At 56.5% G+C, this 18,316-nt stretch overlaps 1 protein-coding gene across 1 annotated transcript in view; it reads left to right on the top strand.

The window, feature by feature from the left end:
• The window catches only part of LOC105730961 (ankyrin repeat domain-containing protein 62), an 81,089-nt gene that overhangs the window by 2,906 nt on the left and 59,867 nt on the right, over nt 1-18,316 (top strand). The window contains exon 2 of the mRNA XM_064371099.1: nt 9,144-9,368. Coding sequence (XP_064227169.1) covers nt 9,144-9,368 — 225 coding nt within the window. The remainder of the gene's footprint in view (nt 1-9,143; nt 9,369-18,316) is intronic.

Raw genomic sequence — 18,316 nt, 5'->3', positions numbered from 1 at the left:
GGTGCCGGGGTCCAGGGCCTCTCGACAGGGGCACGTGGCGTGGGGCCTGGGTCTCTGAACAGGGGTAGGTGCCGGGGGCCTGGGTCTCTGGACAGGGGCTGGTGCCGGGGGCCTGGGTCTCTCAACGGGGGTAGGTGCCTGGGGCCTGGGTCTCTGGACAGGGACAGGTGCCTGGGGGCCTGGGACTCGACATGGGTAGGTCCCGGGATCCAGGGCCTCTGGATACGGGCAGGTTCCGGGGGGCCTGGGTCTCTTGACAGGGGCAAATGCAGGGGCGCCTGGGTCTCTGGACAGGGATAAGTGCTGGCTGGCCTGGGTCTGGGGACAGGGGTAGGTTCCCGGGGGGCCCGGGTCTCTGGACAGGGGTACGTGCCGGGGTCCAGGGCCTCTGCACAGGGCTAGGTGCCGGGGGCCCTGGGTCTCTGGACAGGGGTAGGTGCCGGGGGCCTGGGTCTCTGGACGGGGTAGGTGCCTGGGGGCCTGGGTCTCTGGACATGGGTAGGTGCGGGGTGCTGGACAGGGGTTGGTGTTGGGGGACCTCGGCCTCTGTACAGGGGTAGGTGTTGGGGGACCTTGGTCTCTGGACAGGGGTAGGTGCGGGGTCCTGGGCTTCTGGACAGAGGCAGCTGCCGGGGGTTGGGGTCTTTCGACAGGGGCAGATGCCGAGGGGCCTAGGCCTTGGTAGGTGCCGGAGTCCAGGGCCTCTGAACAGGGGCAGGTGCCGGGGCTTAGGTCTCTGTACAGGGGCAGGTGCCGGGGGGGCCTGGGTCTGTGGACAGGGGAAGGTGCCGGGGGGGCTGGGTGTCTGGACAGTGGTAGGTGTCGGAGGGGCTGGGTGTCTGGATAGTGGTAGGTGTCGGAGGGGCCCGGGTGTCTGGACAGTGGTAGGTGCCGGGGGGCCCGGGTCTCTGCACAGGGGTAGGTGCCGGGGGGCCCGGGTCTCTGCACAGGGGTAGGTGCCGGGGGGCCCGGGTCTCTGCACAGGGGTAGGTGCCGGGGGGGCCCGGGTCTCTGCACAGGGGTAGGTGCCGGGGTCCTGGGTCTACCTAAACCCCCGGCACCTGACCCTGTTCAGAGGCCCTGGACCCGGGCACCTACCCATGCCCAGGCCCCTCGGCACCTGACCCTGTCCAGGGACCCAAACCCCTGGCACCTGCCTCTGTCCAAAGGCCCAGGACCCTGCATCTACCCCTATCCAGAGACCAGGGTCCCCCAACACCTATCCCGGTCCAGAGGCCGAGGTCCCCCACACCTACCCCTGTACAGCTCCCCGCACCTACCCCTCTCCAGTGACCCAGGCCCCCAGGCACCTACCTGTGTCCAGAGACCCTGGCCCCCCGGCACCTACTCCTGTCCAGAGACCCAGCCCCCGGCACCTACCCTTTCCAGAGACCCAGGACACCGGCGCCTACCCCTGTCCAGAGACCCAGGCCCCCCGCACCTACCCCTGTCCAGAGTCCCTGGACCCTGGAAGCTACCCCCGTTGAGACCCAGGCCCCCCACAGCTGCCCCTGTCCAGACATCCTGGACCCCGGCAATTACCCAGGCCGTGGCCCCCTGGCACCTACCCCGTCCAGACACCCAGGACCCCTGGCACCTACACCTGTCCAGACACCCAGTCCCCTGGCACCTACCCCTGTCCAGAGGCCATGGACCCTGGCACCTATCCCTGTCCAGAGACCCAGGTACCCCGGCACCTTCCCCCGTTCAGAGACCCAGGCCTCTGGCACCTGCCTCTGTCCAGAGACCCTGGACCCTGGCACCCACACAGGCCCAGGCCCCCCGGCACCTACCCCTGTCCAGAGACACAGGCCCCCAGGCACTTACCCTTGTCCAGAGATCCAGGACCCGGGCTCCTACCCCTGTCCAGAGACACAGGCCCACGGCACCTACCCGGTCTGGAGGCCCAGGAACCCTGGCACCTACCCCCGTCCAGAAATGCAGGCCCCCGGGACCTACACTGTCCAGAAGCCCTGGACCCCGGCAGCTACCCCCGTTCAGAGACCCAAGCCCCCAGCACCTGGCCCTGTCCAGAGACTCAGGCCCTCCGGCACCTACCCTTGTCCAGAGACTCAGGTCCGCCGGCCCCTACCCCTGTCCAGAGACTCAGGCCCCCCGGCCCCTACCCCTGTCCAGAGACCCAGGCCCCCCGGCACCTACCCTGTCCAGAGACCCAGGACACCGGCACCTACCGCTGTCCAGAGACCCAGGCTCGGGGCACCTACCCCCGTTTACAGGCTTTATACCCCGGCACCTACCAACGTTCAGAGACCCAGGCCCCCGGCCCATGGCCATGTGAACAGATCCAAACCCTAGGCACCTGCCTCTGTCTAGATGCCCTGGACCCAGGCACCTACCCAGGCCCAGGCTCCCTGGTACCTACCCCCGTTCAGAGACCCAGGACCCCTGGCACCTACACCTGTCTAGAGACCCAGGTCCCCGGCACCTACCCTGTCCAGAGACACTGGACCCTGGCACCTACCCCTATCCAGAGACCCAGGCTCTCGGCACCTATCCCTGTCCAGAGACCCAGGCCTCCCGGCACCTGCCCCTGTCGAGAGGCCTTGGACCCCAGCACCTACCCAGGCACAGGCCGCCCGGCACCTACCTCTGTCCAGAGATCCAGGGCCCCAGGCACCTAGCCCTGTCCAGAGGCCCTGGACGCCGGCATCTACCCCTGTCCAGAAACCCAGGCCCCCCGGCACCTACCCCTGTCCAGAGATCCAGGCCCCCGGGACCTACCCTGTCCAGAGGCCCTGGATCCCAGCAGCTACCCCCATTCAGAGACCCAGGCCCCCAGCACCTGGCCCTGTCCAGAGATCCAGGCCCCCCGACACCTGACCCTGTCCAGACACCCTGGACCCTGGCACTTACCCAGGCCCAGGCCCCCCGGCACCTACCCGCGTCCAGAGACCCAGGACCCTTGACACCTACGCCTGTCCAGAGACCCAGGACCCCGGCACCTACCCTGTCCAGAGACCCTGGGCCCCGGCACCAACCCCTGTCCAGAGACCCAGGCTCCCCGGCACCTACCCCTGTCCAGAGACCCAGGCCCCCCGGCACCTACCCCTGTCCAGAGACCCAGGCTCCCGGCACCTATCCCGTCCAGAGACCCAGGACCCCTGGCACATACCCCTGTCCATAGACCCTGGACCCCGGCACCTGCCCCTGTCCGGAGACCCAGGCCCCCCGGCACCTACCCCTGTCCGGAGACCCAGACCCCCCGGCACCTACTCTGTCCAGAGCCCCGGGACCCCTGGCACCTACCCGTGTCCAGACATCCAGGCCCCAGGCACCTACCCCGTACATGCGCCCTGGAGCCCGGCACCTACCCCTGTCCAGAGACCCAGGCCCCCCTGCATTTGCACCTGTCCAGAGACCCAGGCGCCCCAGCACCTACCCCTGTCCAGAGACACAGGGCCCTGGCACATACCCCGTCCAGAGACCCAGGACCCCTGGCACCTACCCCTGTTCAGAGACCCAGGCCCCAGGCACCTAGCTCTGTCCAGAGACCCAGGCCTTCGGGCACCTACCCCTCTCCAGAGACCCAGGCTCCCCGGAAACTAGCCCTGTCCAGAGGCCCTGGACCCTGGCACCTGCCTCTGTCCACAGACCCAGGCCCCCCGGCACCTACTCCTGTCCAGAGACACAGGGCCCCGGCACTTACCCCGTCCAAAGACCCAGGACCCCTGGCACCTACCCCTGTCCAGAGACCCAGGCCCCAGGCACCTAGTCCTGTCCAGAGGCCCCGGACCCTGGCGCCTATCTCTGTCCAGAGACCCAGGCTCCGGCACCTACCCGCGTTCAGAGATCCAGGCCCCCGGCACCTGTCCCTGTCCAGAGAACCAGGCCCCCGGCACATGCCCCTGACCAGAGGCCCTGGACCCCCGCACCTACCCAGGCCCAGGCCCCCCGGCACCTACCCTTCTCCAGAGACCCATGCCCCCCGGCAACTTGCCCTGTCCAGAGGCCCTGGACCCCGGCACCTACCCATGCCCACCCCCCGGAACCTACCCCCGTCCAGAGACCCAGGACCTCTGGCACCTACCCCTGTTCAGAGACCCAGGCCCCCAGCACCTACCCTGTCCAGATGCCATGGACACCGGCACCCACCGCTGTCCAGAGTCCCAGGCCCCCCGACACCTACCCCTGTTCAGAGACCCCACCCAGCACCTGCCCCTCCCAGAGACTCAAGCCCCTCAGCACCTATCCCTATCCGGAGACCCAGGCCCCCTGGCACCTACCGCTGTCTGGAGTCCCAGGCCCCCCGGGCCCCTGCCGCTGTCCGGAGGGCCAGGCAAACCGGCCCATGCCCCTGTCCGGAGGCCCAGGCCCCCTGGCACCTGCCCCTGTCCGGAGGCCCAGACCCCCTGGCAACTGCCCCTGTCCAGAGACTCAGGACCCCGGCACCTATACCGTGCAGAGGCCCTGGACCGCGGCACCTACCCCATTCACAGACCCAGGCCCTCGGCACCTGCCACTGTCCAGAGATTCAGGCCTCCTGGCACCTGCCCCTGTCCAGAGGCCCTGGACCCCGGCACCTACCCAGGCCCAGGCCCCCCGGCACCTACCCCCGTTCAGAGACCCAGGACCCCCGGCACCTACCGAGGCTCATGCCCCCCGGCACCTACCCCTATCCAGAGACCCAGGACACCGGCACCTACCCTGGCTGAGGCCCCCCGGCACCTACCCCCATCCAGAGACCCAGGCCTTCCGGCTTCTACCCCCGTTCAGAGACCAGGCCCCCGGCACCTACCCCTGTCCAGAGACCAAGGCCCCCCGTGTCCTGCCCCTATCCAGAGGCCCTGGACCCCGACACCTACCTAGGGCCAGGTCCCATGGCACCTACCCCCGTCCAGAGACCCAGGACCCCCGGCACCTACCCCCGTTCAGAGACCCAGGACCCCCGGAACCTACCCCCGTTGAGACACCCAGGCCTCTGGCACCTGCCCCTTCCACAGACCCAGGCCCCCCGGCACCTACCCCTGTCCTGAGACCCAGGCCCCCGGGAACCTAGCCCTGTCCAGGGGCCCTGGACCCCGGCACCTACCCCTGTCCAGAGACCCAGGCCCCCTGCACCTACCCCTGTCCAGAGATCCAGGCCCTTCGGCACCTACCCCTGTCCAGAGGCCCTGGACCCCGGCACCTACCCAGGCCCAGGCCCCCCAGCACCTACCCCTGTCCAGAGACCCAGGACCCCGGCACCTACCCCTGTCCACAGACTCAGGACCCCCGGCACCTACTCCTGTCCAGAGACCCAGGATCCCTGCACCTAGCCCTGTCCACAGACCCAGGCCCCCTGGCACCTACCTCTGTCTAGAGACCCAGGACCCTCGGCACCTACCCCTGTCAACAGACTCAGGGCCCCCCGCACCTACCCCTGCCCAGAGACCCGGGACCCCGGCTCCTATCCTGTCCAGAGACACAGGACCGCTGGCACATACACCTGTCCACAGACCCTGGACCCCTGGCACGTGCCCCTGTCCGGAGACCCAGGCCCCCGGAACCTACCCCGTACATGCGCCCTGGAGACCGGCACCTACCCCGTCCAGAGACCGAGGCCCCCCGACACCTAACCCTGTCCAGAGACCCAGGCGCCCCGGAACCTGACCCTGTCCAGAGACCCAGGCCCCCCGGCACCTACCCTTGTCCAGAGACACAGGCCCCCCGGCTCCTTACCCTGTCCAGAGGCCCTGGACCCCGGCACCTATCCCTGTCCAGAGACCCAGGCCCTCCGGCACCTGCCCTGTGAAGAGGCCCTGGACCCCGGAACCTTCCCCTGTCCAGAGACCAAGGCCCCCCTGCACCTGCTCCTGTCCAGGGACCCAGGCCCCCCGGCACCTACCCTGTCAAGAGACCCAGGCCCCCTGGCACCTACCCCTGTCTAGAGACCCAGGACCCTCGGCACCTACCCCTGTCAACAGACTCAGGGCCCCCGGCACCTACCCCTGCCCAGAGACCCGGGACCCCGGCTCCTATCCTGTCCAGAGACACAGGACCGCTGGCACATACCCCTGTCCACAGACCCTGGACCCCGGCACCTACCCCTGTCCGGAGACCCAGGCCCCCCGACACCTAACCCTGTCCAGAGACCCAGGCGCCCCGGAACCTGACCCTGTCCAGAGACCCAGGCCCCCCGGCACCTACCCTTGTCCAGAGACACAGGCCCCCCGGCACCTTACCCTGTCCAGAGGCCCTGGACCCCGGCACCTATCACTGTCCAGAGACCCAGGCCCTCCGGTACCTGCCCCTGTGAAGAGGCCCTGGACCCTGGAACCTTTCCCTGTCCAGAGACCAAGGCCCCCCTGCACCTGCTCCTGTCCAGAGACCCAGGCCCCCCGGCACCTACCCCTGTCCGGAGACCCAGGCCCCCAGGCACCTGCCCCTGTCCGGAGGCCCTGGACCCCGGCACCTACCCAGGCTCAGCCCCCCGGCACCTATCCCTGTCCAGAGACGCAGGTCCCCCGGCACCTACCCCTGTCCAGAGACCCAGGACCCCGGCACCTACACCTGTCCAGAGACCCAGGACCCCGGCACCTGCCCCTGTCCAGAGACCCAGGCTCCCTGGCACCTACCCTTGTCTAGAGACACAGGCCCCCTGGCACCTTGCCCTGTCCAGAGGCCCTGGACCCCAGCACCTATCCCTGTCCAGAGACCCAGGCCCTCTGGCACCTGCCCCTGTGAAGAGGCCCTGGATCCCGGCACCTTCCCCTGTCCAGAGACCCAGGCCCCCCGGCACCTACTCTGTCCAGAGACCCAAGCCCCCCGACACCTACCCCTGTTCGGATACCCAGGCCCCTTGGCACCTGCCCCTGTCCGGAGGCCCTGGACCCCGGCACCTACCCAAGCTCAGCACCCCGGCACCTATCCCTGTCCAGAGACGCAGGACCCCGGCACCTACCCCTGTCCAGAGACCCAGGACTCCGGCATCTACACCTGTCCAGAGACCCAGCCTCCCCCGCACCTGCACCTGTCCTGAGGTCCCGGACCCCGGCACCTACCCAGGCCCAGTCACCCCGGCACCGACCCTTGTCCAGAGACCCAGGCCCCCCGGCATCTACCCTTGTCCAGAGACCCAGGCCCCCCGGCACCTAGCCCTGTCCAGGGGCCCTGGACCCCGGCACCTACCCCTGTCCAGGGGCCCTGGACCCCGGCACCTACCCCTGACAAGAGATCTAGGGCCCCCGGCACCTACCGCTCTCCAGAGACCCAGGCCCCCCGGCACCTACCCCTGTCCAGAGACCCAGGCACCCCGGCACCTAGCCCTGTCCAGAGGCCCTGGACCCCGGCACCTACCCAGGCCCAGGTCCCCCAGAACCAACCCCTGTCCAGAGACCCAGGCCCCCCGGCACCTACCCATGTCCACAGACCCAGGCCCCCCGGCACCTACCCCTGTCCAGAGATCCAGGCCCACGGCACCTACACCTGTCCAGAGACCCAGTCCCTCCGCACCTATCCCTGTCCAGAGACTCAGGACCACTGGCACCTCCCCTGTCCAGAGACCCAGGCCCCCGGCAGCTACCCCTGTCCAGAGACCCAGGCCCCCCCCGGCATCTACCCCAGTCCAGAGACCCAGGCCCTCTGGCACCTACCTCTGTCCAGAGACATAGGCGCCCCAGCATTTGCCCCTGTCAAGGGACCCATGCCCCCGGCACCTGAACATGTTCAAATGCCCTGGACCCCGGCACCTGCCCCTGTCCAGATACCCAGGCCCCCCAGTCCCTGCACCTGTCCAGAGACCCAGGCCCCTCGGCACCTACCCCTGTCCAGAGACCTAGGTCCCCCAGCACCTACCCCTGTCCAGAGGCCCAGGCCCCCAGGCACTTACCATTGTCCAGAGATCCAGGCCCCCGGGCACCTACCCCTGTCCAGAGACCCCGGCCCCCGTGACCTACCCCATCCAGAGGCCCAGGACCCCTGGTACCTACCCCTGTCCAAAAACCCAGGCCCCCGGGACCTACCCTGTCCAGAGGCCCTGGACCCCATCAGCTACCCCCGTTCAGAGACCCATGCCCCCGGCACCTGGCCCTGTCCAGAGATCCAGGCCCCCCGGCACCTCACCCTGTCCAGACACCCTGGACCCCGCCACCTACCCTGGCCCAGGCCCCCCAGCACCTACCCGCGTCCAGAGACCCAGGACCCTTCACACCTACGCCTGTCCAGAGACCGAGGCCCCCGGCACCAACCCCTGTCCAGAGACCCAGGCTCCCGGGCACCTACCCCTGTCCAGAGACCCAGGGCCCCCGGCACCTAGCCCTGTCCAGAGGCCCCGGACCCCAGCACCTACCCCTGTTCTGAGACCCAGGCCAGCCGGCACCTACCCCTGTCCAGAGACCCTGGACCCTGGCACCTACCCCTGTCCAGAGACCAAGGCCCCCCGGCACCTACCCCTGACAAGAGATCTAGGGCCCCCGGCACCTACCGCTCTCCAGAGACCCAGGCCCCCCGGCACCTACCCCTGTCCAGAGACCCAGGCACCCCGGCACCTACCCCTATCCAGAGACCCAGGCGCCCCGGCACCTACCCCTGACCAGAGCCTCAGGCGGCCCCCCGGCACCTACCCCTGTCCAGAGACCCAGGCCCCCCGGCACCTACCCTGTCCAGAGACCCAGGCGCCCCGGCACCTACCCCTGTCCAGAGACTCAGGCCCCCCAGCACCTACCCCTGTCCAGACACCCAGGCCCCCCGGCACCTACCCTGTCCAGAGACCCAGGCCCCCCCGGCACCAGCAGAGCAGTCAGTGGAAACCTGGAGCATGGCAGCATCGCACTCCAGGGAGCCTGCTTACTCGCCCGAGGGCCTTCCCGGCCTCCAGGCGGCGCCCGCAAGAGCGGGGCTCAGAGCCCTTTCTCCGCGGTGCGGGTAGGGGTACGGTGCGGGGGGAGGGGGTTCTCTCCGTCGTTGGCTGTCAGCGCGCGCATGCGCCAGCCGGCTGGCTGTTAACGGGCGCATGCGCGCGCTGGTGCCTACCGGCTCTGCTCGGCTAGACGCTGCTTTCAGAGGCTGGAGACTCGAGTGTCCCTGGCGGCGGTTGTGGCTGGAGCTGATTACCTCCAGGTGCTTTGGTCCAGAGCGGCGGAAAGCCAGTAGGAATTGAATTATCTTGAAGCCAGTCCCTTAGCCTGGGCGATCTTTGGTTTCAGGATGAGGGTCGGGGAGTGGTTCCTGAGGGCCTGGAGGAGACACGTGGCTAGATGGAGGAAGAATCATCACAAGGATGGCGATGGTTTCTCGAACACCCGGTACCGCATCCGGCCGAAGGATCTAGGCATGATCCACAGAGCTGCCATCGCAGGTGATGTCAACAAGGTGGACCAGATCCTCTTACTCCAGGTCAATGAGATAAACGACGGAGACAAGAAGAAGAGGTAATGGCCGGGGTCGGGGGCTGCTAAGGGAGGCCTGGGGAGAGGGGAGAAGCCCCCATTCCTGGTTTTGGGGTAGAGGAGATATGGTGCGGGTGAAGGCATGGGTGGGGTGGAAGTCAGGCTGGGGGTGGAGTTGGGTGGGCGATGGGGGGACTGTGGTGGGGGTAGAGTTGGGTGAGGGACTGTGGTAGGAAGTGGAGTTGGGTGGCATTGGATGTGGGGGACTATGGTGAGTGTAGCGTTGGTGACGGACTGGTGGGGAGTGGAGTGGAGTAAGGGTTGAATGGGATGAGGAACTGTGGTGGAGGGTGGGTGAGGGCATTGGATGTGATGGGGACTGGTCAGGAGTGGAGTGGAGTGAAGCTTGGATGGGGTGTGGAGTGGTGTGGGGGGTTGAATGGGATAGGGTTGGATGGAGTGGGGGCACTGGTGAGGGATAGAGTTGGGTAGAATGTGGGTGGAATGCAAGGTGGGGGTGAGGTGAGTGCTGTCATAAAGGGCACTGGGCTCTCTACCCTTGGCAGGTTCAGTAGCACTTGGGATGTGGAAACTTTGCCATGGGGCTGGAGCACCCAAGCCATCTTTCTCAGCAGCAAAACAAAAACAACGCTTAGCTGGTTTCTGATCTACTCATCATTCCCCTTATATAGCACTTTATAAACCATTTTAAAGTGATTTAACAAAATTAAGTATATACATCACTTTATTTTTCTGTTTTTATGTTCTTTTTTTATTGCATTTTAGGTTTTGGGGTACATGTGAAGAATGTGCAAGATTGTTGCATAGGTACACACATGGCAGTGTGATGTGCCGCCTTCCTCCCCATCACCTTTATCTGGCATTGCTTCCCATGCTATCTCTCCCTAACTCCCCACCCCCCGCTGTCCCTCCCCCATTTCCCCCTGTCAGACCCCAGTGGGTGATGCTCCCCTTCATGTGTCCATGTGTTCTCATTGTTTAATACCCACCTATGAGTGAGAACATGCAGTGTTTGATTTTCTGTTCTTGTGTCAGTTTGCTGAGACTGATGGTTTCAAGGTTCATCCATGTCCCTACAAAGGACACAAACTCATCGTTTTTGATGGCTGCATAGTATTCCATGGTGTATATGTGCCACATTTTCCCTGTCCAGTCTATCATCGATGGGCATTTGGGTTGGTTCCAGGTCTTTGCTATTGTAAACTGTGCTGCATTGAACATTCGTGTGCATGTGTCCTTATAGTAGAATGATTTATAATCCTTTGGATATATACCCAGTAATGGGATTGCTGGATCAAATGGAATTTCTATGTCTAGGTCCTTGAGGAATCGCCACACTGTATTCCACAATGGTTGAACTAATTTACACTCCCACCAACAGTGTAAAAGTGTTCCTATTTCTCCACATCCTCTCCAGCATCTGTTGTCTCCAGATTTTTTAATGATCACCATTCTAACTGGCGTGAGATGGTATCTCAGTGTAGTTTTGATTTGCATTTCTCTAATGACCAGTGATGATGAGCATTTTTTCATATGTTGGCCTCATATATGTCTTCTTTTGTAAAGTGTCTGTTCATATCCTTTGCCCACTTTTGAGTGGGCTTGTTTGTTTTTTTCTTGTAAATCTGTTTTAGTTCTTTGTAGATTCTGGATATCAGCCCTTTATCAGATGGGTAGATCGCAAAAATTTTTTCCCTTTCTGTTGGTTGCCAGTTCACTCTAATGACTGTTTCTTTTGCTATGCAGAAGCTGTGGAGTTTGATTAGGTCCCATGTGTCTATTTTGGCTTTTGTTGCCAATGATTTTGGTGTTTTGGTCATGAAGTCCTTGCTTACACCTATGTCCTGAATGGTTTGCCTAGGTTTTCTTGTAGAGTTTTTATGGTGTTGGGTCTTATGTTTAAGTCTTTAATCCATCTGGAGTTAATTTTAGTATAAAGCGTCAGGAAGGGGTCCAGTTTCTGCTTTCTGCACATGGCTAGCCAGTTTTCCCAACACCATTTATTAAACAGGGACTCCTTTTCCCATTGCTTGTTTTTGTCAGGTTTGTCAAAGATTGGATGGTTGTAAATGTGTGGTGTTGCCTCAGAGGCCTCTGTTCTGTTCCATTCGTCTATATCTCTGTTTTGGTACCAGTACCATGCTGTTTTGATTACTGTAGCCTTGTAGTAAAGTTTGAAGTCCGGTAGTGTGATGCCTCCTGCCTTTTTTTTTTTTTTTTTTTTTTGCTGAGAATTGACTTGGCTATGCGGGCTCTCTTTCGGTTCCATATGAAGTTTAAGGTGGTTTTTTCCAGTTCTGTGAAGAAGGTCATTGGTAGCTTGATGGGGGTAGCATGGAATCTGTAAATTACTTTGGGCAGTATGGCCATTTCCACGATATTGATTCTTCCTAACCATGAACATGGAATGTTTCTCCAATGTCCTCTCTTATTTCCTTGAGCAGTGGTTTGTAGTTCTCCTGGAAGAGGTCCTTTACATCCTTTGTTGTATTCCTAGATATTTTATTCTCTTTGTAGCAATTGTGAATGACAGTTCGTTCTTGACTTGGCTCTCTTTGAGTCTGTTATTGGTGTATAGGAATGCTTGTGATTTTTGCACATTGATTTTGTATCCTGAGACCTTGCTGAAGTTGCTTATCAGTTTCAGGAGATTTTGGGGTGAGATGATGGGGTCTTCTAGACATACAATCATGTCATCTGCAAATAGAGACAATTTGACTTCCTCCTATCCTATTTGAATACACTTTATTTCTTTTTCTTGCCTGATTGCTCTGGCTAGAACTTCCAATACTGTATTGAATAGGAGTGGTGAGAGAGGGCATCCTTAACTAGTGCCAGATTTCAAAGGGAATGCTTCCAGTTTTTGCCCATTCAGTATGATATTGGCTGTTGGTTTGTCGTAAGTAGCTTTTATTATTTTGAGATACGTTCCATCAATACCTAGTTTATTGAGGGTTTTTAGCATAAAGGGCTGTTGCATTTTGTCAAATGCCTTCTCTGCATCTATTGATATAATCATGTGGTTTTTGTCTTTGGTTCTGTTTATGTGGTGAATTACGTCTATAGACTTGTGTATGTTGAACCGGCCTTGCGTCCCTGGGATGAAGCCTACTTGATCATGGTGGATAAGCTTTTGGATGTGCTGTTGCAGTCAGTTTGCCAGTATTTTATTGAAGATTTTTGCATCTATGTTCATCATGGATATTGGCCTGAAGTTTTCTTTTCTTGTTGAGTCTCTGCCAGGTTTTGGTATCAGGATGATGTTGGTCTTATAAAATGATTTGGGAAGGATTCCCTCTTTTTGGATTGTTTGGAATAGTTTCATAAGGAGTGGTACCAGCTCCTCTTTGTATGTCTTGTAGAATTCGGCTGTGAACCCATTTGGACCTGGGCTTTTTTTTGGTTGGTAGGCTATTAGTTGCTGCCTCAACTTCAGACCTTGTTATTGGTCTATTCAGGGTTTCGACTTCTTCCTGGTTTAGGCTTGGGAGGATGCAAGTGTCCAGGAATTTATCCATTTCTTCCAGGTTTACTAGTTTATTTGCATAGAGTTGTTTGTAATAATCTCTGATGATGGTTTGTATTTCTGTGGAATCTGTGGTGATATCCCTTTTATCGTTTTTTATTGCATCTATTTGATTATTCTCTTCTTTTTTTTTTTTTTTTTTTTTTTTTTTGCGACGGAGTTTCGCTCGTTACCCAGGCTGGAGTGCAATGGCGCGATCTCGGCTCACCGCAACCTCCGCCTCCTGGGTTCAGGCAATTCTCCTGCCTCAGCCTCCTGAGTAGCTGGGATTACAGGCACGCGCCACCGTGCCCAGCTAATTTTTTGTGTTAGTAGAGACGGGGTTTCACCATGTTGACCAGGATGGTCTCGATCTCTTGACCTTGTGATCCACTCGCCTTGGCCTCCCAAAGTGCTGGGATTACAGGCTTGAGCCACCACGCCCGGCCTCTCTTCTTTTTTGTTATCTGGCTAGTGGTCTATTTTGTTGATCTTTTCAAAAAATCAGCTCCTGGATTTATTGATTTTTTGAAGGTTTTTTTTGTGTCTCTATCTCCTTCAGTTCTGCTCTGATCTTAGTTATTTCTTGTCTTCTGCTAGGTTTTGAGTTTTTTTTGATCTTGCTCCTCTAGCTCTTTCAATTTTGATGATAGGGTGTTGATTTTTTATCTTTCTTTGCTTGTCATGTGGGCATTTATTGCTATATATTTTCCTCTAGACACTGCTTTAAATGTGTCCCAGAGATTCTGGTATGTTGTGTCTTCGTTCTCTTTGGTTTCAAAGAACATCTTTATTTCTGCCTTCATTTCATTGTTTATCCAGTCAACATTTAAGAGCCAGTTGTTCAGTTTTCATGAAGCTGTGCAGTTCTGAGTTCGTTTCTCAGTTCTGAGTTCTAACTTGATTGCACCGTAGTCTGAGAGACTGTTTTGATTTCCATTCTTTTGCATTTGCTGAGGTGTGATTTACTTCCAATTATGTGGTCAATTTTAGGGTAGGTGTGATGTGGTGCTGAGAAGAATGTATATTCTGTGAATTTGGGGTGGAGAGTTCTGTAAATGTCTATTAGGTTTGCTTGGTCCAGATCTGAGTGCAAGTCCTGGATATCCTTGTTAATTTTCTGTCTCGTTGATCTAATATTGACAATGGGGTGTTAAAGTCTCCCGCTATTATTGTGTGGGAGTCTAAGTCTCTTTGTAAGTCATTAAGAACTTGCCTTATGTATCTGGGTGCTCCTGTATTAGGTGCATATATATTTAGGATCATTAGCTCTTCTTGTTTCATTGATTCTTTTACCATTATGTAATGTCCTTCTTTGTCTCTTTTGATCTTTGTTGGTTTAAAGTCTATTTTATCAGAGATGAGAATTGCATCTCCTCCTTTTTTTTTGCTCTCCATTTGCTTGGTAAATCTTCCTCCATCCCTTTCTTTTGAGTCTTTGTGTATCCTTGCATGTAAGATGGGTTTCCTGGATACAGCACACTGATGAGTTTTGGCTTTTTATCCAATTTGCCAGTCTGTATCTTTTGATTGGGGCATTTAGCCCATTTACATTTAGGGTTAATATAGTTATGTGTGAATTTGATCCTTCCCTTTTGAGGCTAGCTGGCTGTTTTGCCCATTAGTTGATGTAGTTTCTTCATTGTGTTGATGCCCTTTACGATTTGGTATGTTTCTGGAGTGGCTGGTACTGGTTGTTCCTTTCTATGTATAGTGCCTCTTTCAGGAGCTCTTGTAAAGCAGACCTGGTGGTGATGAAATCTCTGAGTACTTGCTTGTTCGTAAAGGATTTTATTTTTCCTTCACTTATGAAGCTTAGTTTGGCCGGATATGATATTGTAGGTTGAAAGTTCTTTTCTTTAAGGATGTTGAATATTGGCCTCCACTCTCTTCTGGCTTGTAGGGTTTCTGCTGAGAGATGTGCTGTGAGTCTGATGGGCTTCCCTTTGTGGGTGACCCGACCTTTCTCTCTGGCTGCCCTTAGCATTTTTTTCCTTCATTTCAACCCTGGTGAATCTGGCAATTATGTGCCTTGGGGTTGCTCTTCTTGAGGAATATCTTTGTGGTGTTCTCTGTATTTCCTGGACTTGAATATTGGCCTGCCTTGCTAGGTTGGGGAAGTTTTCCTGGATAATATCCTGAAGAGTATTTTCCAGCTTGGACTCATTCTTTCCATCATATTCAGGTACACCTATCAAATATATATTAGGTCTTTTCACATAGTCCCATATTTCTTGTTGACTTTGTTCATTCCTTTTTATCCTTTTTTCTCTAATCTTCCCTTCTCCTTTTATTTCATTGAGTTGATCTTTGACCTCTGATATCCTTTCTTCTGCTTAGTCAATTCGGCTGTTGAAACTTATGTATGCTTCACCAAGTTCTCGTGTTGTGTGTTTCAGCTCCATCAATTCACTTGTATTCCTCTCTAAGTTGTTTATTCTCGTTAGGATTTCATCAAATCTTTTTTCAAGGTTCTTAGTTTCTTTGCATTGGGTTAGAACATGTTCTTTTAGCTCACAGAAGTTTCTTATTACCCACCTTCTGAAGCCTGAGTCTGTCAATTCATCACACTCATTCTCCATCCAGCCTTGTTCCCTTGCTGGTGAGGAGTCATGATCCCTTGTAGGAGGAGAGGCGTTCTGGTTTTGTGTGTTTTCATCCTTTTTGCACTGGTTTCGTCCCATCTTTCTCGATTTATCCACCTGTCATCTTTGTAGTTGTTGACTTTCAGATTGGGTCTCTGAGTGGACATCCAGTTTGTTGATGACGAAATTATTTCTTTCTGTTTCTTAGTTTGCCTTCTAACAGTCTGGCCCCTCTGCTGTAGGACTGCTGAGGTCCACTCCAGGCCCTGCTTGCCTGGGGATCACCTGCAGCAGCTGCAGAACAGTAAGGGTTGCTGCCACTTTCTTCTTCTGCTATCTTTGTCCCAGAAGGATACCCACCAGATGTCAGTCTGAGCTCTCCTTTATGAGGTGACTCTTTGGATATACGGGGGTCAGGGAGTTGCTTGAGGAGACAGTCTCTCCTTTATCGGAGCTCAAGTGCTGATCTGTGAGCTCCATTGTTCATTCAGAGCTGCTGGGCAGGTACGTTTAAGTCTGCTGCAGCAGAACTCATAAACCCCCTTTTTTCTTCCCCAGGTGCTCTGTCCCAGGGAGTTAGGGCTTTATTTATGAGTTTCTGTTGTGCTGCTGCCTTTTTTCAGGGCTGGCCTGCCCAGTGAGGAGGCAGCCTAGTCACTGTCTGCTGCAGAGGTTTCACTGAGCTGCTGTGGGCTCCGCCCAGCTGCCATGTGAACTTCCCTGCAGTCCTGTTTATACGGGTATAGTTAGAACTGCCTTGTCAATGTTTGGCCACCTCTATAATGGCGAACTCTCTCTGTAATCGTGGGCTGCCTCGGCAATGGCGGACTACCTCCATAGTGGTGGACTGCCTCGGTAATGGCGGACGCCCCTCCCCAACTGAGTTGGGCCATCCCAGGTTCAGCTGTGCTTGCTGTGAAATTCTCAGTCCAGAGTGTTTCAGATTGCTGTTTTTTCTTGGGGGTGGGACCAGCTGAGCCTGATCACCTGGCTCCCTGCCTCAGAGCCCTTTTTTTTCTTTCTTTGTTTTTCAGTTGAATGTGTGACTCTGTCTCGCAGGTGTTCCAGTCGCCTGTTGAAAAGGCTCCGGGATCTGTGTGATTTCCCGTGCAGTTACCCACTGCGCCGGCTGAAACAGCCACTCTGAGATTCATGGCACTTTTTTGCCCAGGAATCTCCTGGCCTGGCTCCCTGTTTCAGCCCCCTTTTTTATCAGTTGAATGGGTGACTCTATCTCCCAGGAGCTCCAATCACCAGCTAAAATGGTGCCCAGACCCATGTATTTTGTGCGGAGAACCACAGCACCAGCCAAAACAGCCGTGCTGGTGACTCATGGGGCTCCTCTGCTTGGGAATCTCCTGGTCTGTGGGCAATAAAAATCCATCTGGAAATGCAGCATCCACTCACTCTCCATGCTTTCCCTGGAAGCTGCAATCCTGAGCTGCTCCTAATCGGCCATCTTGGAGCCATTCCTTGTAAAGGGGACATTATTATGTGTGCTTGTAGGTTTTTCTGCATACATTTTATTGTATATATAATTTTTATTATATAAAGGTTTATTACATATATGCAAACAATAATAATGAACTCCTCAGCTCTGTGTATTCATTCTTTCACTCCATTTATTTCTTCAACGTAAGCCAAATACCTTTCATGTAACAGACACATTCTTCCATCTTTCAGGACCCCCTTCCATCCTTAAAAGTTTCACTTACCTGCCCAACCTGAGCAAGCTGAGAGATTTAAAATTGGACTATTAGGGTTAAATCTCAATTGAAGCTTTTATTCCCTTTTTTCAAATGAAAGTATTTCTGAAGCTAGGAAATATTTGTAAAAGATAACCTTTAAATACCCTTCTGAGAATTTAAATTTAGCTCACAGAAGTTTAAATACCAACAGTGTTAAACACTACTATTAATTTTTGGAATTACTTGATTCAATACATTCTATAAATCTAAGTATTAACAAAATAGATATTCCTATTCATTTGAATCCTGAGTTTTCTTTGGCTCTAAGTTTTCTGAAAAAGTAAGAATTACTTTGTTTTAAAAATGTGTTGTTATTTTCATTTCAGCCCTCTTTTTCTGTGGTACTTATAAGAATGAAAATGTATTTCGATACCAATCATATGAGTAGAGCTGCCTGTTCTATATACCATATCTCAGTGTAAGGCACTGTGAATTATGGGATGCCGCATTATTTTATGTATCAGTAAGAAAATGTTTAAAATACTGCCAATAGACTGGGCATGGTCCTCAAACCTGTAATCCCAGCACTTTGGGAGGCCAACGAAGGAGGATCACCAGAGGTCAGGAGTTTGAGACCAGCCTGCCTAACATGGTGAAACCCCATCTCTACTGAAAATACAAAAAATTACCCGGCCGGGGGCCTGGGTCTATGAACGGCGGTAGGTGCCAGGATCCAGAGCCTCTGGACAGGGGTAGGTGCCGGGGGCCTGGGTCTCTGGACAGCGATAGGTGCCGGGGTCCTGGGTCTCTGGACAGGGGGAGGTGCCAGGAGGCCTGGGTCTCTAGATAGTGGCAGGTGCCGGGGGCCTGGGACTGTGGACAGGGGTAGGTGCATAGGGGCCTGGGTCTCTGCCAGAGGTAGGTGCCGGGGGGCCTTGGTCTCTGGACAGGGTAGGTGCCGGACGTCTGGGTCTCTGGACAGGGGTAGGTGCCGGGGGGCCTGGGTCTCTGAAGGGGAATAGGTGCCAGGGAGCCTGGGTCTCCGGACAGAGGTAGGTGCCGGAGTCCATATCCTCTGGACAGGGTAGGTGTTGGGGGCCTGGGTCTCTGGACAGGGTTAGGTGCCAGGGGTCCTGGGTCTCTGGACGGGGGTAGGTGCCGGGGGGACATGGGTCTATGGACACGGACAGG

The sequence above is a fragment of the Aotus nancymaae genome, unplaced genomic scaffold (assembly GCF_030222135.1).
Source record: "Aotus nancymaae isolate 86718 unplaced genomic scaffold, 86718_ANA_hifiasm-v0.15.2.pri h1tg000119l, whole genome shotgun sequence".
Taxonomy (NCBI): domain Eukaryota; kingdom Metazoa; phylum Chordata; class Mammalia; order Primates; family Aotidae; genus Aotus; species Aotus nancymaae.
The sequence above is the reverse complement of the archived record's forward strand: the minus strand, read 5'-3'. Positions and strand labels throughout refer to the sequence as shown.